General features: G+C 37.5%; 2 protein-coding genes, 1 long non-coding RNA gene and 4 pseudogenes across 3 annotated transcripts; all 7 read right to left on the bottom strand.

The window, feature by feature from the left end:
- Positions 1-3,567: 3,567 nt before the first annotated feature.
- On the bottom strand, positions 3,568-4,766 carry LOC149110930 (uncharacterized; annotated as a pseudogene).
- A 166-nt stretch (positions 4,767-4,932) lies between these two features.
- On the bottom strand, positions 4,933-5,809 carry LOC149110929 (uncharacterized; annotated as a pseudogene).
- Positions 5,810-7,015: 1,206 nt separating this feature from the next.
- LOC149110928 (uncharacterized) lies at positions 7,016-9,093 on the bottom strand (annotated as a pseudogene).
- A 17-nt stretch (positions 9,094-9,110) lies between these two features.
- On the bottom strand, positions 9,111-11,644 carry LOC149110927 (uncharacterized). Its single transcript, XM_089292867.1, has one exon. The coding sequence runs from the start codon at positions 10,629-10,631 to the stop codon at positions 9,570-9,572; it is 1,062 nt and encodes a 353-aa protein (XP_089148993.1). The 5' UTR covers positions 10,632-11,644; the 3' UTR covers positions 9,111-9,569.
- Positions 11,645-13,754: 2,110 nt separating this feature from the next.
- On the bottom strand, positions 13,755-20,961 carry LOC149110925 (uncharacterized). Its single transcript, XM_089292875.1, has 2 exons — positions 20,674-20,961; positions 13,755-14,083 (listed from the first exon to the last, which is right to left on the bottom strand). The coding sequence occupies exons 1-2, from the start codon at positions 20,851-20,853 to the stop codon at positions 13,871-13,873; spliced, it is 393 nt and encodes a 130-aa protein (XP_089149001.1). The 5' UTR covers positions 20,854-20,961; the 3' UTR covers positions 13,755-13,870.
- LOC149110926 (uncharacterized) lies at positions 16,336-19,830 on the bottom strand. Its single transcript, XR_016208182.1, has 2 exons — positions 17,893-19,830; positions 16,336-17,451 (listed from the first exon to the last, which is right to left on the bottom strand). It is a non-coding gene; the product is annotated as an uncharacterized LOC149110926 (long non-coding RNA).
- Positions 20,962-22,391: 1,430 nt separating the features above from the next.
- Positions 22,392-24,082, bottom strand: LOC149110924 (uncharacterized; annotated as a pseudogene).
- Between the last annotated feature and the right edge of the window lie 1,561 nt (positions 24,083-25,643).

The following is a 25,643-nucleotide window of genomic DNA, read 5'->3' as shown; positions in this document are numbered from 1 at the left end:
AACTGAGAGAAGATGTTGTAATCCTTTATATCATAGTTACAATTTAAAAAGAAAAACCTCCCATGGGATCCAGCAAGTGTTTTAGATATGATTTCCATGTTCCGTTGTTGTCATCAAATATACGTTTTATCCATGCCAGCCTTAAAGACTTAATCATGCAATTTATATCAATCATTTTTAAACCACCTTCCTCATATTTATTTATAGCCGAAACTCGAGTGACCTTATCCGTCCCATTCCATAAAAATTTGAATAACAGTTGATTCAATTCTTTCACTAATTCTTTAGGTGTGGGCAGTACCGAGCAGACATAAACAAACTTTGGAATAAGAAATGATTTGATGATTGTAACCTTGCCGTACACAGATAATCCTCTAGAGGACCAGATGTTGATAAGTTTTTTAATACTATCCAAACGTTCAATGAAATTCTTTTCTTTTAATAGTTTTGGGTCATACGTGAAGTACACCCCTAGTGCTTTAATTGGCTCGTTAGGCCATTTAATGCCAAACGGTTGTGCTTTGTTTCCTTTTGATGAACCAATCCACATACCCTCGGTTTTTGTGTTATTGATCTTGAGGCCTGAGATATTCTTAAAAAGGTCAAATACTTGAAATAGTACTTTGGCCGAGCATTGCTGTTGTGTCATCAGCGTATTGTAATAGTTTTGTCTCTTCCTTGCCAATAGAGATACCCTTTATAGCTGGATTTTGACGAATGGCAATTGCTAACGTTTCTACGGCTACAATGAAAAGATAAGGAGAAAGTGGATCTCCCTGTCTAACGCCTCGTTCAAGTTTGAAAGGTTTTGAAATCATGCCGTTGTTAATTATGCAGCTTTGTATGTTTTTGTAGAACAGTTTTACCCAGCAGTTGATGTGTTTACAACATTGATTTTGTGGAAATCATCCATGGACAGTATGTAAAAGGATTTCTGCTGAGTCAAAGTAGAAAAAAATGGACAATAGAAGAAGTTTTCTATTGGGAAATCCAGATATAATAGCAATATGTAAACATGTATTTAGAAAGTTATACAAAGTCTCAGCTTCTAAGGGGATGTGTTCATAATCTGGGTGGTCTCATAATCAGAAGATTGCTGTGTAAATACAGGGGTGAAATAGCCTATTAACAGCTGAAAATGAAATTCATTTATGGGGTTTTAACTGGGAGTTGTTATAACCCAGATTTTATTGTATTTTTGTCTTACAATAGCATATGCGTGTATTTTTAATTACCCTTTTTAATAATAATAATAATAATAATAATAATACTTTATTCAAATACAGAGTACAAAGAGTATTTGAAAAGGAGGACCATGAGGTTATCCCTATTTAGGTCCCCTAACTAAAATTACAATTTAAAATTTAAAATTTTGAAATATCTATTACGTAAATAATTAACAATTTAAAATTTAAAAATTTGAAATATCTGCTAAGTAAATAACTGACAATCTAAAATTTAAAGATTTGAAATATCTATTATGTAAATAATTAACAGTCCAAAATTTAAAATCTAGAATATCTATGAAATCTATAATATTAGGTACTGTGGCATATAATTAATGAATATTCATCCACTTTTTAAGGCTTGATTTGAACCTGTTTGCATTAATGTCGTTGATGTCATGTCCGAACAAGTGGTTTGGCAAATTATTCCATTCCTTAATAATTCTAACAAAGAAGGAATACTTGAAGGCATTAATTCTTGCTGATTTCGTTTGGATCTTAAACGGATGGTTAGCTCTAATGCTTTTGCTTCTACAACACTCAAAATAATCGTTAAAGTCTAAACCATTTAATCTGAACACTGTTTTATAACATTCTACTAAGGACAGGTACTCTCGTCGATGCTGAAGTGAGTTCCATTTTAGTGATTTGCATCATTCTTCATATGGCATCTCATGGGGTTTTTGCCCAAGAGCAATTCTTGATGCTATTCGTTGTACTTTTTCAATAGCTAGTATATCTTTGACTAAGTAAGGTGACCATACAGGACATGCATATTCTAGGATCGGTCTCACCAATGATTTGTAAAGCATAGAGAAAATTTCTTTGTCCTTACTGCCAACTGTACGCTTTAACAAGCCCAGCACTTTGTTTGCTTTGTTCACAATTACGTCCACGTGATTCGACCAGGAAAAATCTCTTGACATGTTAACACCTAGGTCTTTATATGAGTCAAAAAATCTTAATTCTGTATTTGACAGGTAATAAGGATGTGTACTTTTGTCCTGCTTATGCGTTATTCTCATTACTTCGCATTTCTCAGAGTTGAACTCAACTTGCCAACTCTTTGTCCAGTTTTCTAGAGAATCCAGGTCAGACTGTAGTGCAAACGTATCATCGACATTGTCGAGTTCACGGTAGATCTTTGTATCATCAGCAAGCAGTTTGATAGTAGATGTAACAACGTTTGGTATGTCGTTGACATAAATCAGGAACAAAGTAGGTCCGAGAATTGTGCCCTGGGGCACACCAGATGTTACCTGGGACCAACTAGAGTAGGTGCCATGTATTACGACCCTCTGATGCCTGTTTGTTAAAAAGTTTCTAAACCATCGCAACAGTGGCCCATAGCTTAGCCCGTAGTGGCTAAGCTTAAGTAGAAGGCACTCGTGAGGCACACTGTCGAATGCTTTCGACAAGTCTAGGAAAATGGCATCTGTTGTTTTCGAGTTGTTTCTGGATAAGCACCAGTCGTGGAAACAACTTAAAAGTTGTGCGAGCGTCGACTTTCCTTCCAAGTAGCCAAACTGATTTGGGTTTAAGACATGGTGGGTGGACCAAAAGGTTGTAATTCTAGAACGTACTATCTTCTCGGCTATTTTACAGACAATAGATGTTAAGGAAATTTGACGATAGTTCTCTTTTTTGTGCTTGTTTCCCTTTTTGTGAATCGGTGTTATGTTTGCTATTTTCCAGTCAGCTGGCAACATCCCAGTCGAGAAAGACTTGTTGAATAATACACACAATGAAGTTGACAATTCTAGTGCGCATTCTTTCAAAATATGGGGTGAGATCAGCTTTGTAAGGCATGTCTTCCCCCATCTTAAGATGATCAGATGTAGTGTTGTACCTCTTGTGGGTTTTTTTAATCTCTCTCAACTCCAATAGCTTTGCAACCAGTTGAAAACAATTTTCACGCTTTAGAGGCACTAAAAACAAAATAAAGAACTGCAACAATTCTTAATTATGACATGAAACAAAGAAACAATAATAAACATGAAAAGTGAATATTTTATTTCTGTCAGCCTTAAGTGTCCTGAAGTACAGTATAATTAAAATTGGATGTTTTATAATAAAACATACCTTGGTAAATTCTTCGTTGAGTTGAGGCCAGATTTTGAAACCTTTTTGGGCTTCAGTCCTACACTAATTGCACCAACACGTCCCAGATTTATACAAAGCATTGCTTTGGCCAACTTGGTCTATAATTATAAAATTAAACAAGCCTTACCTGTATCACTACAGAGTCACATGATCTTCAAAGACCTGCATCAGGAACAACTTATAGCAGTAGACAACATTTAATCTCAACACGAGAAAAAGAAGATGCAATTTTAACAGATCAAAGTGTGTCTCAATTTGGCAGCACTGAACCAAAATTAGCTGAGGTGGTATCAACAGGCTTATCATAAAACTTTCCAAAAGTACTAGAATTAGACCACCCTGCACTCTTCATAATCTATGCTAAGCTTAGACCTTTAGCCTTACAGCTGGATGTTGATGTAGCTCTGCTGCTATGAGGAGAGTATTTGTTAATGTTGAACCCTGCTGACTAGCACTTGCTTAACCCATCTGGAAATGGCATCTTTGGATACAGGTGTAAATGGTTTAACATAACTTATAAGTAACTGGGAGTGCTCCTCTCACAACTGTTTCGTGCACTGTAAGTATTCCTTAAGATGTCGACCACACAAAGTTTTTTGTCACTTTGAAAAGAAAGTAAATCAATGAGTGCTAGATGTCGCCCAGGCTTATTCTGTTTCAGTTTCTCACAAATAGTTATTTTTTAGCGGTCATTCATTTTGTCGATGTAGTTAACATCAAACTTATGTATAGTCTGTCCACATTGTCCCGTAGTTAGGCAGAGTAACAGTCAGATTTAGAGTAAGCTGCTCAAGAGATGAGGATCTTAAGAGTGCAGCAGCTCTCAAATAACCTAACACAATATTGACGTCCAGAATTTCAGTATATTTGGGCAAAGCTGGTTTTAACTCAAAAATCCCTTTCATGCAACAAGCTACTAATGGGTACTCTCCTTACTTTACTCTGTCTTCCAAAACAAGTACTGAAGGGAGTGTGGAATGTGCTGTGTTTATAGCATTGTATCCTAAGCCTGATTTGTAAAGAGAAACAAGAAATTCAATGCCATTTTTTACTCCCGACTGAAAAACATCAATGTTTTTGTCCTGACAGTACTGATTCCATTTGCCAAGGTAAATGTGGTATTGCTTAGAGTTGTCTTCCCTCCATGAGGGCATAAGTACATCTTTTGCCGCAAGTGATAGAGCTGACTTGTTTAGTCCCTCCCTGATAAGTGACATACGAGGAGGTTCAGCTTGTGCCAGGTCAGATGAATTTCCTTAGGGATGGCTTGGCAGTTGAAGTAGGTCTTTCCTGGCTTTTGGATACACTGGTTTTTCTTTGAGTAGCTGGAGAGCTGTTAGGTACCATGGTTGTGTAGGCCAATCCAGCAGCACACAGCTTGTTCAACACTGTTGAAATAACACTAAACAGAGGAAAAGCATAAAAGTCAAAGTGGTACTATGATGAAAATCGCATCTTTCCTATCTAAGCTATTTTAAAACATAAACAAGTAGTTTGCATGAGAAGGAAAATGCTATTTACTATTTTCAAATTTCCCTTTTTCGTTCCAGAGACATTCAAGTGTTTACAATATGCAAATTAGCCAAGTGATGACATCATACACTCAACCAAATTTTGATCGAATATTATGAAGAAAGATATGGTGATTTTTTTTCTTTTTATAGTGCTGGTTTTGGCCTTTCCACTAAAAATCTCTCTTAGAACCTTTAGAGTAATGGTCATGTTAGTTCGAGCTTTGCCGTTTCACTTTAAAAGGACCATTCTTAGATGAGGATGCAAAGAAATGGCTAATTTTGCTCTCTTCTTTCGCATCTTGCAATTACTTTGCTAGGCCGTCCCCAAAAAGGTATTGGCTAGTGATGTGCACTTCAGCCAAGCAAATAGCAGAGTACTCTGCTTTCAATGATGGTTTGATTTCATCTCTTTGCAGCTGGGCTAACTATTTACTAACTTAACTATTTACATGCCCCAGCATTGCAATGGTGTTAACGTGTTTCACCATTATTTTGTTGTTTTCTAGAGCAGAGGGATTTTGAATTTTGAATAGGCACATTAGTTGTTTGTAACGTCGGAAAAGTGATTTTGCTGATAAACCAGCTGCAAATTTGAGATCAAGTCTGTTTTCTTTTTTTTGGCATTTAATTGGTCCACATGTCATGGTTGACTTTTACACCCTCCAAGTCAGTGCAGTTCTGAGGCTGTTCATATTTGTCTAGGAAACTTTTAATTTTGTTAGAAGAGAGCTGCTTGCCCCATCGTTTTAGAGCAATATCAGCCACCTCTTGCTAGATTTTGTCGTTGGTGACGTCTTCCTCGTCAAGGCTCTCAGCAAAGTCTTGAAGGAGCCTTGTCTCCTTGGCAGAGGTTTCCCACCCTTTTTGGCTGGTTGCCTTTGAACACTTGGTGAGCATTTTATTGTCATCTGTGTTGTCCAGATCATCACTAGCATGAAGACTAATATTATTATCCAAGAGACTGGTATGATGCCATCATTTGCCCGACTTGCAAGAGTTTTCTTCAGACCATAGTTAGTAGAGGGGACTGGTTGTGAATGTCGGCAATCTTCAAAGTGCGAAACAGTAGGGCGATGATTTTGAGGCAATTTAAGACCTTCTTGACAAAGATGAAGCACTACAGGAACAATTTTCAACTGTTGCTAGTGAAGTAAGTGCCAATTATATAAACATTAACCCTTACTTAGTCTGTTTCCAAAAGAATTACGGAGCTGCACGCACTGTACTGTCACACCAGCAAAAAAAAAACAGCAAATAAAACATTGATGCAACATTTTTGATGATTCTTTTCCCTCTATAGTCTAGAAATTTTATAAAAAATACATTCACTTTTTTTTAACAGAAGTGCTGTAGATGCCTTAGGTACTTCAATTTGCCTGATCATACTCTGTTTTGAGAAGACTTCACAGGGCATGCAACGACAACAACAAACTCGATATTGACAAATGTGTCTTTAGGAAACAAGAATAGGGACATTGGATCTAAATAGTTGAGGCCTGAAGACTACAATGTTATTGAATTATAATTTGATACTTTTTCGTTTTCAGGTCTAATAAACAGAGATCATGTGCAGTGACTGTGAAAAAAAGTAAAAATCAAGGGGAGGTTACCAAAGGCACAGAGCTACAAAGCACAATTCAAATGAAAACACACATCACTTGACTTTGATGCCAAACATTCTTGATGAGATAGTAAATAATGCTTTAAAGAACATTAGTGTAAGGGAAGTGTTTGCTGCAGATCCAAGGAACGAGTTAAAACAATATGAATATGAAGACCCTGGAGAAGAAACACAAGAATTCACTGTGATAAAGAAATTATTTGAAGACTATTTCAAAAATAGGTCCGCAATGCGTACATGTGTCTAGTGCAGGGTAATAGAGTAATGTGTATATGATTATATAGGATTGCGTTAGACTTCGTGAATGCAATTAGGATTTATATGCCATAGAGTACAGGAGTGGAGGCTGGGGTATAATGTGAAGCTCCAACAGTGTAGCAAAGAAAAATGGCCTGAACTAACAAACGTGTTGAAGGTGATATTGAAAAGTAAGGAGGAGTAGAGGTTGGTCTGCTTTGGGGTGTGGTTGAAATTATTGCAGACATTTTTCTGGAAGTAGTGCTAACTATTATGAATTTGTTATTTTTAACATCACAGTGGCAACGATGAAATGAATTGAACACAACTTTATTTCAAGGCAACTAGGTGAATCTTAAAGTAAGATTCATTGTGACGTCATTCTTGCTTTGCCAGTCTACTTGTAAATAACAGTTTTTGTAACTCTAACGAACAGCTTTCATCCAACTTGTGAATTAACAACAACAACAAAAAGAGGTATTAATTACTATAATAACGTGGCTGTTTACTGACTGACATTCTGTTGTCATTCTTGTCTTGTCATTCACAATGTACATGTAATATAAGATATACGAACAGTTTGTAAATTTTAGTAGCTTTCATCCAACTTGCAAAGTAACAACAACAAAACGAGGAACTCATATCAATAATAAAATGGCAGTCTACTGACTTACATTTTCAACTACTTTGCTTCGTCGATTATAAGTTGTACAGATGGGTGGCAAAGCAATCAGTGTAGATTCTATGTCTGCTTGAGTAAGACCTTTTACTTCGACAGTATCACTAGTAAGCTTAGCAATTTGGTGAATAGCATCTTCAAATAAAGTAAGATCTATTTTGTCATCATTTGTGTCTTGAAATAACACTTGATTTTCAAGGCAACTAGATGAATCTTAAAGTAAGATTCATTGTGACGTCATTCTTGCTTTGCCAGCCTTCTTGTAAATAAGTTTTTCTAACTTTAACAAATAGCTTTCATCCAACTTGTGTATTAACAACAACAATAAAGAGAGGAATTAATTACTATAATAACGTGGCTGTTTACTGACTGACATTCTGTTGTCATTCTTGTCTTGTCATTCTACAATGTACATGTAATATATAAGATATACGAACAGTTTGTGTAAATTTTAGTAGCTTTCATCCAACTGGTGAAGTAACAACAACAAAAGGAGGAACTAATATCAATAATAACATGGCAGTCTACTGACTTACATTTTCAACTACTTTGCTTCATCAATTATAAGTTATACAGATGGGTGGCGAAGCAAACAGTGTAGATTCTATGTCTGCTTGAGTAAGACCTTTTACTTCGACAGTATCACTAGTAAGCTTAGCAATTTGGTGAATAGCATCTTGAAATAAAGTAAGATCTATTTTGTCATCATTTGTGTCTTGAAATAACACTTGAGCAAACCAGTGTGCTTTAGAAGCTGTCTGCTTTTGCTTGAAATGGTACTTGACACATTCTATAAAAGCATGTTCAGGACTGGGATTAACCTTTTTATTGCACTTGCAGCACAACAGATAGGAGGCAACTAGATTTACTCCAATTATTTCTCCATTAACTGTGGTACTTTCAAGGACTGTAAATGGGAGAAATTGTTGAAATTGTGGGGCAGATTCAACTGTGGAGCCAGATTTGGCAGTGTTTAGGCAGATTTCATGGCTCATCTTATCCTTATATACACAGATATCCCGGAAGGTGTACGTGTCACCCTGCTTGATGCTGCCAACAAAGTTCTCCCATAATGTCATTTTCATGGTTCCTGATGGATCAGCAATAATGGCTTGTTGGATTTGTAGGTTTTTGGAACTGACAGTTTTTGAAGGATACAAATGGGTAACTTGGGCAGTTACTGTAACTATTTGGCCAGGACACAGATTTGATGGTGGACAGGTTCATCGTTGTTGGAAGTTTAACCTTATCAAAGTCTATTGCTGGAAAATGTTCAATGGTTACATCATGACCCATCAGCAAATCTTCAGCATTTGATTTTGTGTCAATGCGGAACTTCTTAATTTTCACTGGGGAGTTTGCTTCACTCAGGCTTGTAAATCTCTTCAGTTTTGGTGGCGAAAAACACACTCCCCGGACAGTTTTTTCTTTACCTTGAAGTTGACAGTCAAAGTAACTTCCCTTTTTTAGTGGAGAAAGATTGTGGATGTATCCTACAAACTCCGTGGTTGCCTGATCACATAGGTTTTTCTGTGTGGCAGATACATCAGGTATTTGATCACTATTCTCTTTCTGTCCAGTACCACTGGGTATTTAGTCAGCCATGTCCACCTGTCTCATAACACGAGATGTTAGTATCTGAAATTGGAAGAGAAAGAGAGATTGTCAAAGAAGAAAGTAGTAAGGAAAGAAATATGAAGACTGGTGATAAAAATATACATACCTCAGAAAACAACTGCAAACATGTAAAAACATTTGTTTTCTACATATTTCTTTAAGTAGAGCTTTTGAAGCCATATTACAGTGCTTTTAGGTTTTGCTAAATCTATATATCATTACGCATTATACTATTTCACTTTCATCATGTTCTTAGACATTTATGAAATGTTTGTTTTACAAGAAGGTCACGTTGTTTGAATAAATGCACATATTGCTTTATGGTCCGTGAAATATGTTTCTAAAATGTGTACTTTGACTTCTGATTCAGGCAAATTAGTATAGATATGGTCAATGGTGGTCCTGTTATCAGTAGTATAGCATGAGACTAATTGTCTGTAATTATGGTCTCTCACAAACAAGTTATGAAGTGGGGCTTTGTCTTTTTGAATTAACCAATTGACATTAAAGTCGCCTATAAAGATACAGAAATCAGAGTACAAAGTGAAAATTTGCTTCAATGCCAGACACATTTAACTCACTGGTACTTTTGGGGAGTGATATACACATATGATTGTAACATGTGGTATTGTCACGAGTCTGATAACAGTTATTTCAACGCCATTTGTGTTTTTGCATACTGGATATCCAAGGACGAAAGGGTTTTTGCTGTATACTGCTGTACCTCCGTAAGGCAGTGTATTCAGAGCTGTGGGCTGATTGTCATTTCTAAATAAAGTATACCCTGTGATGGCATAGTCAGTATCTTTGTCTGAACTATTCAATCTTGTTTCTGAGAAGATGTTCATATTAACGCTTGAATAATTCAAATCTTTGCGTACATCTTCAATATGCCTGTGCAATGATCTTGAATTAAGGAAACATAAAGTATTTTGATCTGTCTCATAACTGTAGATAGGAGATATAGAAAGCTTGAGACGGGCTTCAGTTCGTAAATGTTGCATTTGAGCTTTTACAGCAGGATTTACAGCTATTTTACTTTCACAAAGGTCAGTGATATGCAGTCCTTCAATGGTTGTTACTCTACTCAGACCTACATAATGTATGTGAGGTATGGCTCTCCTGGTGTTAAAGTTAACGACTATGTTAGTCTCAGTATCACCTTGTGATCTGTGTATGGTTTTAGCAGCTGCAGGTCTCAGTGGAAACTGCTTTCTCACAGCTTGAGCTGTTCTATTTTTTCCAACTGCAAATTGTGCAGTAACAGGTTTGATAGGAGTCCATGTGCATTCAATACCTTCTACATACAAATGCCTGTTATCATGTCTAGTTTTTTCACCGACATCTGTATGGTCAAATTGTACCCATATTATACCGGAAGGTCTATTTCTGTCATGTAATTGTATTTTTCTTATGATATTACCAGCACCATTTGTCACACCATCATCAGTTCTTATATTTATTGCTGTTTCTGTTCTCTCACCCTCAGCAAGTTGAAGATTGAAAGCTAATTGCATAGTTTTCCTAGGGTCAAGTGGTATTTGCTTCAAAATTCTATCTCGGAGTTCTGCAGAGTTGGCTCCTACAACATTATCTAATGCTTTAATAGCATACTTATCACCAGTTGTTGCCATGTGAACTCTATTATTGAACTCATCGACTTTAGAAGTCTCTTGAAAGTAAATGATCCTATGTGTGTGTTAATGGTGAGATCTCCTGGTGACCTCTGGGCAATGGGTATCTGGTGATATGCTTGTTTAATATCCAACACACTAAACACAGTGCACCCCCTTAAGGCTGAATGCATGTCTTCAATCCGAGGCATAGGGTACGTTTCCACATTCGCATATGCATTCTATGTCACACTAAAATCACCACAGACACGAACATCTTCACTTTCTTTCTTCCCAGTAGCCACGATGGGCGCAACACTAACAGCAGATGTAACACGCTCAATCATGCCGTCTTTTTCAATTTTCAGCAAAGTGCTATCCCTTTTGATTGGAAAGCATAAGGAACAGCTCTGGCTTTGTGAAATTTGGCCCCTTTACTTTCATTTAACACAACAGGCTCACCAGTGTAACACCTGAGCTTGGGCTGAAATAATTCATCATATTGCTGTAGAACAGAGTCCAATGTAGGGTTTCCTTGAGATGCAGACACAGAGGGGAATATAGGCCCAATATGATTCAACCCTGGTAAGTTTTTCCAATCAAGTTTTGTCCATGAGCCAGTTTCATCCAAAAAAAGCAGAAGTACCCTCTTGTACCACTAGTAATGGAAGGGAGTATATAGGTGGACAGCACTACATTGGTCGGTTGCATGTCAACATTGGGGCAAACTCCTTTTGAAGAAACTTATTGGTGCCAGAGACAAGGCACATCCAGTGTCTAATTGCGTACGACAATCATTGTTTTGACTCTCTAGTGGAACGGAAATTTCTGACCTAGAGATGGCATTCACATCGCACAAAATATATAATTTGTCATCCTCAAGCAATGATTCTTTGGTTAACTCATCCTCAACACACAAAGCATTTGTGACCCTCCACGGGATTTCCAGCATAATGGTGATGGCACGGGCACGCTATTTTAGCACGGTAGACAAAAGAAATTTTCGTTAACATGGTAGCAGTGTGCCACGATGCACGCATAATTAAAATTTTTCTTTTGTTACACATAAACAACAAACCGTGTTCAGTTAAACAAAGCAGCGTGTCAAAGGATGCGAAAACAAAAGCCGTGTCATGCCATGTCATATTGCACTCTGGTGTGCGAAATATCACGTTTGCTGTGTTAAATAATAGTAAGACAGAGATCAGGGCAACCATCTGTAAGAACGTTGATCCGATCCAAGTTTTTGTCACAACAGTGTCAACTATGGTTGGCGAAATGGTGCAAAATTCACAAAGTTTATATTCATTCACATTTGATGTTGTTATTATTATTCACGAATATATTTACTCACATTTACGGGATGTATTCATTCACATTCAACGGTTTATATTCATTCACATTCATGAGCGAAATATTGGTTCAACATGGTGCAATATTCATTCAACATTTTCTGCGCACTGCCTTCGCGCATCATTAGGTCCCAGTGCACGCGCTACAATTTCTGAAACGAAAAATTATCCTATCTTCATCACGAGCACGCATTCGTAATATTATTTTTATCATCGAATCGGTGATTCATGTTGTAAATTTCATCTGTTGTCTTCCAATGAATCACAAATGGTCTCATGAAACTTGTTATGTTTTGCCACATTCTTTTCTCAAAACACGGAAATTTATAGCAAGATCAATGATTTCATAATCGAAAAAATTTGTGATAACCAACGGCTGAAATTAGGCCATAGCCGGGACAACATACTAGTATATTAATATTTCCAGCTTTCCGCCGTAATCAAGCCTATTTGTCGCTTTTCATGGCGAGAAAGACAATATCTTTAGTTATTTTTAAGTTGTAAAAAAGTAAAATCACGCGCACGCATTCGCAACTAATTTTTATCGTCGGATCAGCGATCTATTTTGTAAACTTCACCTGTTATCTTTGAATGAATCACAAATTGTAACATGAAACTTGTTTTGTTTTGATTTCATGATCGAAAATGCTGTACTGAAATTTCCCTGGAAAGTTTTGTTTTTTTCGTGGCGAAGCTGCGCTTTTGAGCGCTCGCAATTGCAGCTTTGCCACGAAAACAAAACAAACCCCACTGGCACCCAGGGTAGCCGAAAATAGCTGTGACAACATACGAAGTGTAATTTCCAGCTCTGCAGTCAGTCCCTTTTCACGGCACCAATGACAACACTATTTTCAGTCATTGCTATCCGAAATAACTTCCTTTTTATTTACTTTTTTGGAGTTACGCAATGGTTTTAAATCAAGTTCGAAAGACAGGCTTCGAAAAGCGGCTTCACAAGACTGTGTTCATAATTACCGTTTGCTGTGTTCGGAGGCACTATTACCTCTTCGCTAAAGAAAAATTTCAAACATCCCTGTTCTGAAAGGAACTCTTTAAAAACACAGAATTGCCAAGATACAAGTCTGATCCTCCTAATGTTAGTTTATTTTACATGTCACAAACATCTTATCATAAAACATGCAATATTTTCACTCGAGAACTTCATAAACTTATGTAAGGGGAACAAAATGACCTAACCTATCTTTTTACACTGATATCTACGGAACCGAAAAAGAAAACTTGCCTAATTATCAGTGACTACATACGTTGCAATGTTGTCTCTTAAGAAGGTCAAATTAAAAATTTGTATTTTTCTGTAGTCTTCTAACTACAGTTCGTCTTTCCCCCCTGCGTTTGGTGTTGATGCGTGTTCGAATACTCTCCCACTGGCTAGTAAAAACTGGAGATTCAAATTTCCATCGGAGCGTTGATTCTAGAAAACGGAGCTTTAACTCATCCAGCTGCCGATAGCCATTGGACCCAGAAGTGTTGCCGTTAGCCAATTCTTCGTCTGTGAACAGAACGTCTACGCAGGCCATAGCGGTTGTAATAATGTTACCTCCGAGGGAAACCAACGATTCAACCTTTTGCCGCTGATCATCTGTGGGGCCGTGACTGCGCTGCACAAGTGGGACATTCTGATTAATTGTGGATAGCGGTGATCGCAGAGATGGTGGGAGTGAAAGCGGTGGTAGCATGGCTCCACTGTTAGCAACTGCTAAGGGAACGCTCTGAGTCATGCTCAATGGCGCTGGTGGCGTTTCTGGAACTGGCTGATCACTGGAAAGTTCTGCGTTGAATGGCAAGACATCGCTTAGTGAGTCAGAGAGGATGTCTGCGTCGTTTAACTGATTATTAACCACTTCGCTTTGGTGTTTGTTCTTCAGGGCGGTAAGATCGGCCACGATCTTAGTCAGCTGTCTGATTTTGTTCCTTCAGATCATCCATTATGTCTGGGAACTCGGTCTGCACAGCCACTTCTGATCTTTCGAGGACGTCTCGTCTGTCACACTGAATGGATGCCGTTTTAGTTGTTTTAGCCTTCTCACTATTAATACGCTGCTGTTTTAACCAGGCCTGTTTTTCATCCCGCTCTCTGATGAATTCATTCAACATCTGCAACTACCAATTCAAAAAGTATGGGCGGTTAATTAGGTGCAAAACGAATAAAAAAACTTTGCCTCCCGTTTTAACCTGATTTCAAGACTGCGCGCGCACTTTGATGATGCGCGCACGTTTTTTTCTTGTCAGAATTGCCGAATTCAGCAGATAACAGAAGACTGACTGGGAAGTTTACTTTTCGCATGAAGAACACCTCTATACCACAGGTACTTGCGTTACGGTAAGATAGCGTTACATTAGAGTTACGGTAGTAATTCACAATCGTCAGAAAACTAACTCGAGAACTAAGTAAAATCACTAACCATTATAGTTCAGGGGGCGAATATTATTTGTAACAAAAAATTACAAGTCGCGTGTGATGTAACTCAGATAAATAATATCGTATTTCAGCTTCAAAACATTAATTAATATTCCACGTAAAAGACGAGGGAAAAATTTCTTCGATACCCATGGTAAATCACAATAATTACATTTGCATTACATTTACACAAAGGGCATCCCAAGTAATTCAAGGAAAGTCCTGGATGGGAGTGTGTATGGCATGAATCCACTTCAAAACTCGCAACGTCATTTTCAGCAAACTTTGCATTACATAAAAACATCTAGTTCTGCAAAGATTTTCTAGCTCTGCCAGATCTCTAGAGTAATTGGTTTACCATAGTCAACACTTTTAAAGTTTTATAGATGAAAGAAAAATTAACATGCAAGTTCAAAAGCAACAAGTCAAATTTTCCCCGCCAGACAACGAAACGATGGAACGCTATGTTGCGATAAAGATTAAATTACACTCTACGATCAAAAAAAAATGTGAGAAAGCGAAAAACGTTCTTTTCAGGCAATCATTGTTATGCTTTGCAGGCCAAGATTCAAGAAAGATGTCAAAGACGAAATTTTTCAGCTGCCAAATGTACGAAATGTAATCTGAAACAGATCATGCAATCGAATTGAATTCAAAACATTTTACCCAGATACTGCATGTTCACGCTCAGGGCTCGAAAAACCCCCTGTCCGGTCGACTAAATTTTTGATAACGATTTTGACAAGAAAAGATAAATGTTAGGCTCAAGGGTAATCAAGTGTTTAGATGAAGCTTGATTACAATTTATTACAATTTATAGCGTTGTTTTGTTGATCGCGTGACGCGCGGTCACTGCTCAGAAGTGGTTGCCTAGCATGTGATCAAAATCTGCCCCGATCAAATTTCTTTCCGGGATTAAAGAATAGCCACGTTGGGCACAAAAATGCTGTGTTTATTACTTAAAATTTTAGCAATTTTCTGCGAGCATTTTGCAGTTTCTCTGTACAAAACTTAACTCAACAACGATATATTAAAGCTGTAGAAATTGTACGCGAAAAGAAGCCGCATATTTCTACCGTGAAAAGGAAGCCAGCATTTTTGATGCTAAAATCCAGGTAAATCTCTGTTTACGGCAAAACATGCAAGTTTGCTGGTGATAACATACTTGGGCGCTGCCGTGCAAAATGAAAAGTATTATATTATTAGAAATGGATGAGTAAGTCATCAGAATACTTTCAGAGTTCCTGGAAGATGACTTAAAATAGTGTTTCTTTCAAACGAAGACGTTTTCCGTCAACTGAAACTATTTTTCATTCACCCAAATGAAAAAATATGCCTTCACTGGCTTTTTCAAATTCGACATTTTCACTTATGCAATCAAATTGCCTTCAAACTATTTTTCGTAAATTACGGTAATTCATGACATTTCTAAACAAATTGAACAGCGCGCGCATTTAGGTAAAGTCTATCCCCTGCGAAATAAATTCCCAGTAGTCTGGGAATTCCTAGGAATTCCTAGGAATTCCTGGGAATTCTTAGGAATTCCAAGTTATTCCAAGACATGCAAATTATGCTTTAACCAAGACCTTGGAATTTCTGGGAATATTTGGGAATAGTGGAAGTATGACTGGGAATTATTGGGAATTCCTAGGAATTCCAAGTTATTCCAAGACATGCAAATTATGCTTAATCCAAGACCTTGGAATTTCTGGGAATATTTAGGACTAGTGAAAAGTATGACTGGGAATTATGGGGAATTCCTAGGAACTCCTATTATTTCCCAGACTGTTTTAAAAAATGTGTTTGGAATATCTGGGAATTTTGGGAACAGCTAAAACACATGAAATATCGTTTTTGAAATTTCTATAAATTTCCCAAAATGTCAAAATTAAAGATGAACTCAATGCATGAATCAGTTTCTGTGAATTAGTAAGAATCAACAGGATCATTTCCCTGGAGTTCCATACCTTTTTATTGTTGTCAAGCTCCAAGGTAATTATTTCCAAACAAATGTTACTACATTAATTCCAGTTTAAGTCTGACAACTCAACATAAAACTATAGCACTCATAACATTGCTTTTTAGATCCAACCTGATTTGTTAGTGTATATGTGCCCGTATGGACCCTTAAATCAAACACCCCGAGTTTAACTGATAGCAAAATGGATGCTCTCAGATTTGATAAATAGATTAAGCAAAAAATTCCTGTCAGCATAAATGTATATATGTTATTTACAATTTCAATAAAACCAAAAGTATATATATGCATGTATATATTTAATATAATTGTAGATTCACACACATACCCATCACAGCCCACTGTTGAACAATTTTTGACTTGATCCTTTATGACTTTAGGAAAAAGAGGAAGAAGACATCTCTCACAGATGTCAGAAATGAAAAGCTCACAGTTTCCACACACTTGCTGTACATTTGTAAAACTGTACTGTGACATTCTCTGGACAAATTACCCGTAGTTTCATTAAAACAAGGATATCTTTAGCAGCCTCTCATTGTCATACAATGTCTTGAAATTAAGGCCAGAATAGCCATACAGGCATATTCTTTGGCAGAAAATGTTTTTTCTTGTGAACAATTAGTTTCACTTACATCAGGGGAGTCCAGTGAATGGCCGTCAGTGTCAGAGTTCTCAATTTCTTCAGAGGAGTCAGAACTAGAAACTTCAACATCATTATCTGAATCACTGTGTGTATTACATCAATTGGTATTTCTGTAGTCTTTTCAGGTACAGTGTATAGGCAACTCAATTTCATCAAATGCTTCTGTGAAGCTTCAATTCTTGCATAAAGGTTGACTCCATAGTCCATCAAAGCCATCCACAACATTTCTGCCAACAGCCATCTCACTCAGGCGAGCCGAAAACTCCGAGGTGTTCTGTTCATGGTGCTGGAAATGATCTCCAGGAAAAAGTGATGCAAGAGAGGGAGATGACATCAACTGGCCCGGGAAGACTGCTTTAAGCAATTTATGTGGTCAAATCTTGTAGATTTTGGTATGGGTAAAGTGGGATCATCAATATGTTTCTTGTATTTCCTTGTCCTCGCGGTCACTTTAATTCATGACACAACAAAATCAAAAGAATAAAAAAGATTATGAGTCAGTGGGAAACAAATAAATAACTGACATAAATAAATGACAAATAAAAAAAACCCTACATCTTGATGTATTGAAAAGACTATAGATCTCATATAATGTTAATCCTTATAAATAATTCAAAGGAAAAAATGATAAGCATTGCAAATTTCTACTTGCTGCATTGTGCTGACTGGGTGTTGAAACAAGTGGGCTCTCAAAATAGATTTGGTGGACTTACAACAAGCTTAAGCTTATTTCGCAGAATTTATCTCGTTTTCTCAGGTCGATCTGAAACCTTTTAGGTGAATCTCGGCTTTTGGGGTTTTTAAAGAGCACACAATGCATTGCTTAGTTTGATTTATTTAGAATTATAGCTTATCATAACAGAAAATCCCTATAAAATTGGATTCCTTACCTTTGCAGTGAACTTGATTTAAGTGCCTCACGATCCTTTGTTATCTTGACAACCGTCGGGAACAGATCAACTAGTTAAAGTACGTTCCATTTTCCTCGATTTCTTCGTAAAAGGTTTGTGTAGTTTTTTCCTTTTGAAGCAAGACCCATCTTTCAAAAGACCACCAAAACAGCGTGGAAAGGGGAGCAGACTTACCATCGAAAGCGACTGTTCTGGCAACCTCATTGCCAGTCTCTCTCTCCTTCTTCTCCAGTTTCCATTCTCTCCTCAACTGATCAGCTGAACCAATCACAGCACGCGAATTTTCACATGACTATCCTCGTGACTGAACGTGACAAAGATCGCGTTAGTCATTCTCTTTTGGCGCCCATCTTTGAATTCAGCGTTAACGGTTGATCGCTCGTGCGTATTAGTAGATTTCACTTCCAAAATTATATCAAAATGGTTTTTGCTGCGGTCCTGTGACTAGAAGAAAACAGCGTGAGTGTCATTAACGAGAAACATGTTATTCTTGGCGAAGATTTGGAGCTAAAAGAAAGTCTTACTGTGGATGTTTCAACGGGGAAAAATTCAAAGGGCAGATTACCTGTATACAAAATTATTTGGCGAGTAATTGAATTCAAGTAACCTTATATTATACAACGTAAATTCTTGTATTTAGACAAAAGCTTTTGAATGAACTTTATCATCACGAATCATACACGAGTGGGTCACTCAGTCATAGCATGAAATGAATTCTGGCTAAAGCAAAGTTGAAACAATTTAGGTTGCCCAGAGTGCGTGCCTAAACAATTTGATTTGCGAGGAACAAGTCGTTTCTCTCACCTCACTTGTTCAAACGAAATAAATATAGCAGTTCTCTCTGATCCCAGTCAGAGTTCTTGACAAAAACTCCAACGAGGCAGCCACAGTGTGCATGAGTTTGATGTCTCCTGTGTGTTTCAGCCTGACTGTATGGCAGTCCGTGTTGATCTTCAATTTTTGTCCATCTGTATATTCTTTTGTGTTTACTCTATTATTTACAGTGTAAATGTTCCTTTAATGTTTTAAGTGTCTTTTTTAATCTTTCTAATGTCTAAATTTGGCTAAAAACCGTGATATATATATAGTGTATCCTCCAATTCGAGAGTTGTTGATACACTTATAGAAGAAGGAAAACCTTGATTTAATCTCCTGTAGGCTCAAGATTTATGTCACATATTTATCAATAGTATACAAGCACCTTCACAATTATCAAGTCTTCTCTTTTAACATTTCAACCAGCTTACAGTCGGGTCTTAATTAGCTGCATGTATTAAACTGTGAGCACATAAATATTTGGATCTCAGTCTTACAGTACCTCATATATATCGCAATGTAATGTATTTTTTTAATTTTGTTTTAGGTGTCATACAACAAAGATGAACATGAAGAGGCTAGCTGTTGACACCCTAATTAGAGGGCAGCAAAAGAAGCTTCGGAATCAACAGAAATAACTGAACAGCAGCTAAGTTTGCCCAAACTCAGCCTTTTTTTTAATTTTAAGGATTGTTTCAGTTTTGTCCTTATCATTGATTCCTTACATTCATGAAAATCCAGATTTGTTCCACATAATAACAATAATTTAAGCTAAAATCTTGTGTATGGAAAATTGTTGGATTTGTAAACCAAAAAAGTAAGTAAATTATCTGAAAAAGTTCTCTTTTTATCAAACATGTAAAAGTTTGACCTTCATATCTGTTTTCAGTTTTACTTTTGATTCTTGATGTAATGAGAAAGAAACAGGATAATTATTCTTGTTTAAATTCATGAAAGCCAATGTAATAAACCATTCATTTAAAACCTGTTTGATGTGATATCAGTGACTTTATTTGTTATTTTAATACTGGGCATTAATCATCAAAATTTTGTCTGACCTACAAATGATACAAAATTCCCAGTTTTTCTCAGATTTTCCAATAAATTCCAACCTATTCTCAAAAAATCCTACAAATTCCAAGTTATTCTCAGAAATTCCTAGGAATTTTTTAGAATTTTAAGGAATTTTCAAGGTGAGTATATTTCAGTTGGAATTCCTAGGAATTCCGAGTCCGAATTACCGTGAAAATTCACACCTCAGATTCCTAGGAATTCATAGGAATTCTTAAAGTTATCTCACAAGGGATGCTCGTTGGCACTTAGCGTTAGCTACAACTAGTAGTTATGAATAAATACTATTGAAAAAAAAGAAGAAAAAGAAGAAGAGGCATTCAAACCAGTGAAAGAGCGGTTACCGGTCGTTTCGATACATGGACGTACTTGGTTTACAGAACTAAGAATATTCACCCCCGGGTATTCACCCAATTGTTTTTCTTTTTCACGCGTAAACTATACTTCAAGTGATCAAAATTTTTGTGTAACTTCAATGCTTGAGGTCATATCGAAACGACTTGTATCAAAACAACTAACTTTATATTGGAACGACTGGTTTCCTATAGCAAACATGACTGTTAACAAAATAAGGGGCTTCGACTGGAAGCTGCATTACTTAATAATCTCAACTGACATAAATTTATAATCAGTCCAACTCCAACATCAAAACAAACAGTTCATGACAAATTTCACTAATTTCTTACATGGAGCGAAGTAACTTCTGTATGGAGTGAAGAGACTTCGACTATGGAGCGAACTGACTCTTGGTTGGGGCGAAGTGACTGGGAGCAAAATGACCATGGGGCGAAGTGACCGTAATTGAATTTAACGAATAATTTAATGCTCGTTTGATGAATCTTGATAAAAAATTGCTCAACGCTACAAGCTTACCTCGTCACTAGAAGTTTTTCGTTTTTTCGACGCATTAGCATCCTCGTCTTTGTTGCTTCTTTTCTTTCCAACAGAAACCACTTCCGAGTCAAAAAGCCCTGCGTTCGTTTCAACGAAAGCCCTTTCCTCTTTATTAAGGTTATCTTCGTTTTCTAAAAATTGAGAAAATGCAATTGTCATAAAACCTTTAAGGACAACAACAGTTATAGCAAAAACTTGAAACGCAGCGAAACATCAGTAAGGTTCCTTAACAATCATCGAGAAAAAGATCGGAAAGGGCGAAGACTACTTACCATCTGTCGCAATAACCATAGCTTCTAGCAGTTTGCCTCCACTTTTGACCGTAACCATGTCTCTTGTATTTGGTGCAGTCTCCGAAAACAGCTTCCCTGTCTCTTTCGATCGAAGTTTTTTCGTTTCAATAACGCATGCACTTTTGTCAACAGCAAAATACACAAGACACAGTTGTGGAACTTTGGTAAGGTTGCGTAGAGCCATTACGAACCTCTAGTAACAATCAAGCACAAGGCTGTAATCACAGTGATACCCTTTTGCTCGTCTCAGGCTTTTATGCCTGAGCAATAAATGATTTATATTCAGTCTTTTGTCTTCTTTTAGCCACCCCTAACAATAAGTGCGATAACTACGAGGTGCTACTTTGATAAACAATACCTTTTGAAGAAGGCAAAACTAACAAGTCTTTTGGCGGTGGAAGCAAAGCTGCCGTGGCAATGTCCACGCGAGTACCGCTTTATAAACTTAATAAGTGTTGACAAAAACACCCATTTAAGATCGTTCATGTGTGGACGGCAAGCTGAAAACGCTAAGTTTGCAACCGTTTTATAAACTCGCATCGCAAGATTTTTTCTTTATTTTTATTATTTTTAGAGCTCAAAAGGAGTTATTTTATTTTCATGTATTATTCTTTAATTACAATTGGTTAAAACTTCTTGAAAAACAGCCAAAAGTGAAGGCAGGGATCTAAAAGTGTTAACTTTTGTATCATTTCCGAATCATTGAATGCTTTTTGCGGTCAACGCATCCTTGAAACAGTTCATGAAGCTAATGTCGGTTCGAATGTCAGACAACTCGCCCCCTGGACAATTCGCCCCCAATCTTCAGACAACTTGCCCCCAATATAAAAACACCTATGTTACGTTGGACAAATATATTTTTATGCTCAGAAGGTAATAATTTCTTGAAAGAAGAAGAAAGTTTGTTTTTTAAAGTACATTACGAGACCAAGACTTAGGTTTGTAGCCTTGATTGTAACAATCGCGTAAACACAAACGTGACCATTTCGTAATCCAGCCACAACATTTGAAGTAATTGAAGTGAAACAGATCTAACTGTTTATGTTTTATGTTTTGGAGTATTCCGCTGTGAAAGAACAAACACCAGACGCAAATAAGAAACAATTTTGATCGCAGACGTAAACATAGCCGCCATAAAAATATATTTGTCCAACGTAACATAGGTGTTTTTATATTGGGGGCGAGTTGTCTGGAGCGAATTGTCCAGGGGGCGAGTTGTCCAGATTGGGTCGGTTTATACGTCCGCAAGCAAAAAGGATTAAATAAAAACTCGAAAGCCCAACACTTTTTCAAACTGGATTGTTTTCAGAAGCTTTTCCCGATAAGATATAAGGAATTTCTGATATACTAGTCTTATCGGTATTTCTAGATTATTGCGGTATTCTCGGTTCGATTAGGCCATTTTCAAACGTCTTGCTACTCCCTTGCTAAAATAAACCGGCTCGACTGTAGAATGACTCTAGCAAGGGCCTCGAGTGGTTTTCAGAGGTCAAATTTAATTCAGCTGTATTAAATAGATGCTGTCAAAAACAAACCAAAAATTAGGAAAACGATTTAGCCACCTAGAAAAACTTATTCTAACAGGGATCCTGACTCTCCTGATTGTTTCAACCTTACGTGTCGTAAATTACCGCGGGTAAAATCAGGTGTCATACTATGGAAATCGGGGTAGAGAGCACTACAAAATCAAAATCTTGTTACTTTGTTAGAATTAAACGTTTGTAGTCTGAGAACAGTGCTGCCTGGTTTTAAATTATGGCTTCGGGCTCGAGAAACAATACCCACACACACTTGTAAGTTTACAAAACCTTACATTTTGTTTAATTACTTGCAATAAGTCTTCAACCACATACATTAATGTAAAAAACCGAATAAATAGGCACTGCATCTTTACGAAGATAATTTTACAATACTCTCAATTAGCTATCAGTCACTCGCAATAAAGTTAACAAGTTCTCAATCTGAAACAGGTGGAGCAACCAAATTTTTGGTTCCGTCACGACAAAACTCTCTGATTTCTGTATAAAGATACTCGGCACGCTCCCAGTTGATGCCTTGGGGACTGACTATTTCGGGGAGCTGACCAGGTTGCGGGAGCTGATTTCTGTTTTGGAGAAGGTTAATGGCCTTTTCTTCCGAGAACCAGTATTGCTTGCAAAATACAGCTCCTGGGAACTCCTTGTCAAATCAAAAATGATAATATGATTTAATGTTAGGTAATTTCTTGTAGAATTGTCTTAGGTAAGTGGCCCAGTCATATGTAGGGACACGAACTGCTCCGTTGTGTAAGCCGACAAACTCGGCAACGTTAACTGAAGCAGATTCTTCGACCGCCCTGGCATTGTCAAACAGAGATGAAATAAAGGTACGCCTTGTCTTTCGCTTGACTAAACCAAAACACCAGTCAGGGGCAAACTTTGTGTGTCCGGGCAACAGAAAGTCATAGTTTATACTACTGTGCAGTTCATTGTTTACACGCCACAAATAGTACCACAAAAACGGAGAATTTTTGTTTTGGGCCCCGCAGTTGTCTGCATGGATTTGTGTGTGAGTCTCGCCTAATCCATGCTGCTCAAAGAAGTAATGGACGTAAGAAATTGTACTGTTTGTTCCTTTCCCTGTCAAAACGTTTTCGTCAATAAGAAAATTGACTTGGTGTGGAATTGCTTCACAGCATATGCCAAAGAGTCCACATTTTCTTGGCGTCTTAAAATAGATTGGCCCTGGCTAGTTAGGATTTGCGGGATAGTGCAGCTGTTGTGCGTAGTCGTACGAGTAATGTACTGTTCCATTGTATGAGCAAGGTCTCTGTCCAAACGCAAAATCGGCTTCTTCAAGATGTGCTTGAACATGGGCTTTCGTTTCCTTACATACCATTTTGTAATATTCTTGTTCTCCTGAGGTTAGACGGAGATGTTCTTCTTGTCTTCTGACTGCATCCACTTTCTCTGCTTCAGATAAATTGGCACTTTTGTTAATCTGACTGTTGTTTTTCTGGCATGTCCAACATAAGTCAGTTGCAGGCCGCATAATCAAAATAAACGGACATAGCTGATTCCACAGGTCGCAGAATTTCGAATAGCCCACTGATGTTTGTCCCGTGCTCGTACAGATGTCAAAATACTTCTTCCAAAGACTGTTTTGTGAGGTTGGATGGTAACAGCTTCACATCAATCCTTTTGAAACCTGGAACACGTCCAGGGAGAAGGAGGGCTTGTTCCTCAGCTACATTTTTAATGAATTTGACAACTTGTTCCACTGTTTCGGTAGACGAGGCACTACTCAGAAGCCTTTTCGAGTTTCCATGGGTGCGCAAGGTCAATCCATTCTTCCTGTAGTGCTTAACGAGACTGTGAAACCGGTAGGATTGAAGACAGTGCAGAAATAGGAAGGTTTTCTTGCAAATTCTTTTTCTGTGGTAAAAGAAGCACATTCTTGTGCTTTGGTGATTTTTTTCCACTCTGCCGGAGATGCTGGTTTCGTTACAGTGTAAGGAACTGTGAATGATTCCCAGTATGACCAGGTCCAGTTCAGCAGATGATAGTTCATTGCAGTTGTTTCGACACTGTGACATCATCTAGGCTCAGCGTTGCACTACATGCCATCTCTCCCGCACCCATTTTACATTTACAGGTTTCGGAGTAAAATACTTGCACTTTAGCACATTCGGTTTCGTAAATTTCCATGAGCTCAAAAGCATCATCTCCCGGCTCATCTTGATCAGCGACACCTTCATCGTCAGAACTGCTGTTGGAGTCTGAATAATCATCCTCTTTATCCTCTTCCTCGACCTCTCTCGTTTTGAAGTACATTTCCTCGACACTTTCTAATTGATCTAAATCTTCCGTTGTGAAACTTAAACAGTGAGAACGTTCTGTTGCGTTGCACGCCATGTTTACTGTGTTGTGTTTTAACGTTACAAGATGTCAGTTTCAAGTAACTATGGTAACGAACGGAAATCATACCCAATAATAAGACACGTTTGCAGCAATCGAAACACCTAGCTCGCAGTCTGTTAAAAGCACAAGTTTTAGGTGAGTGATTTATCTCTCTTTCGTGGTGCCAACTACAAGCCTTACGTAATATTTAAATGGTACGAATGCTTGATGTTTAGTACAGTGTAATCATGCGAACATTTTACGCACAGAAGGAAAGTTAAAATCTTCAATGCTGTTTTGGCTTTGTTATGTTCACAAGACAAATTGTATCGACAACAAGTTATATTTTTTCAAGAGCCACATAATGGCTCTTGATTTTTTTCAATAATTTACGGTCGTGTTATTTCATTTCTCATCTTTCAGCGTAAGGTGCGAGCGCTTGTGCTTGGAAGAACTTTTTACATCAGGCGCCTTTTTTGGCGACCGTGATTCAATTTTCATTAATTAAGTAACTTTCACAGCGCTGTAAGAGGCTTTCTTACTTAACCTCTTCGGTGCTACCGTGCCATATCGCACGACTTTAACACGCTATGAAGCGTGTCTTTTAACACGCAGAAAATAGTCAAAAGATTTAGCGTGTTAAGATGTGCAAAAGAAAAGCTACCGTGACACTCTTTGTTTCCTTATTAAATATGTGCATATGCGTGTCAGATGTCACGCTTAGCGTGCCGTGTCATCGCACGCATGCCCGTGCTATCACCATTATGTTGGAAATCCT

The sequence above is a fragment of the Orbicella faveolata genome, unplaced genomic scaffold, assembly GCF_042242905.1.
Source record: "Orbicella faveolata isolate gen_17 unplaced genomic scaffold, um_ofav_v1 contig_24, whole genome shotgun sequence".
Classification (NCBI taxonomy): domain Eukaryota; kingdom Metazoa; phylum Cnidaria; class Anthozoa; order Scleractinia; family Merulinidae; genus Orbicella; species Orbicella faveolata.
The sequence above is the reverse complement of the archived record's forward strand: the minus strand, read 5'-3'. Positions and strand labels throughout refer to the sequence as shown.

What these genes read in the sequence shown, in the direction of transcription:
- LOC149110927 (XM_089292867.1), bottom strand. Translation starts at nt 10,631, where the DNA reads ATGGCAACAACTGGTGATAAGTATGCTATTAAAGCATTAGATAATGTT.
- LOC149110925 (XM_089292875.1), bottom strand. Translation starts at nt 20,853, where the DNA reads ATGACAATTGCATTTTCTCAATTTTTAGAAAACGAAGATAACCTTAAT. An exon ending in GAAAAACTTCTAGTGACGAG is followed by an intron (nt 14,084 to 20,673) that starts GTAAGCTTGTAG and finishes TTGAATTGGTAG; the next exon opens with TTGCAGATGTTGAATGAATT.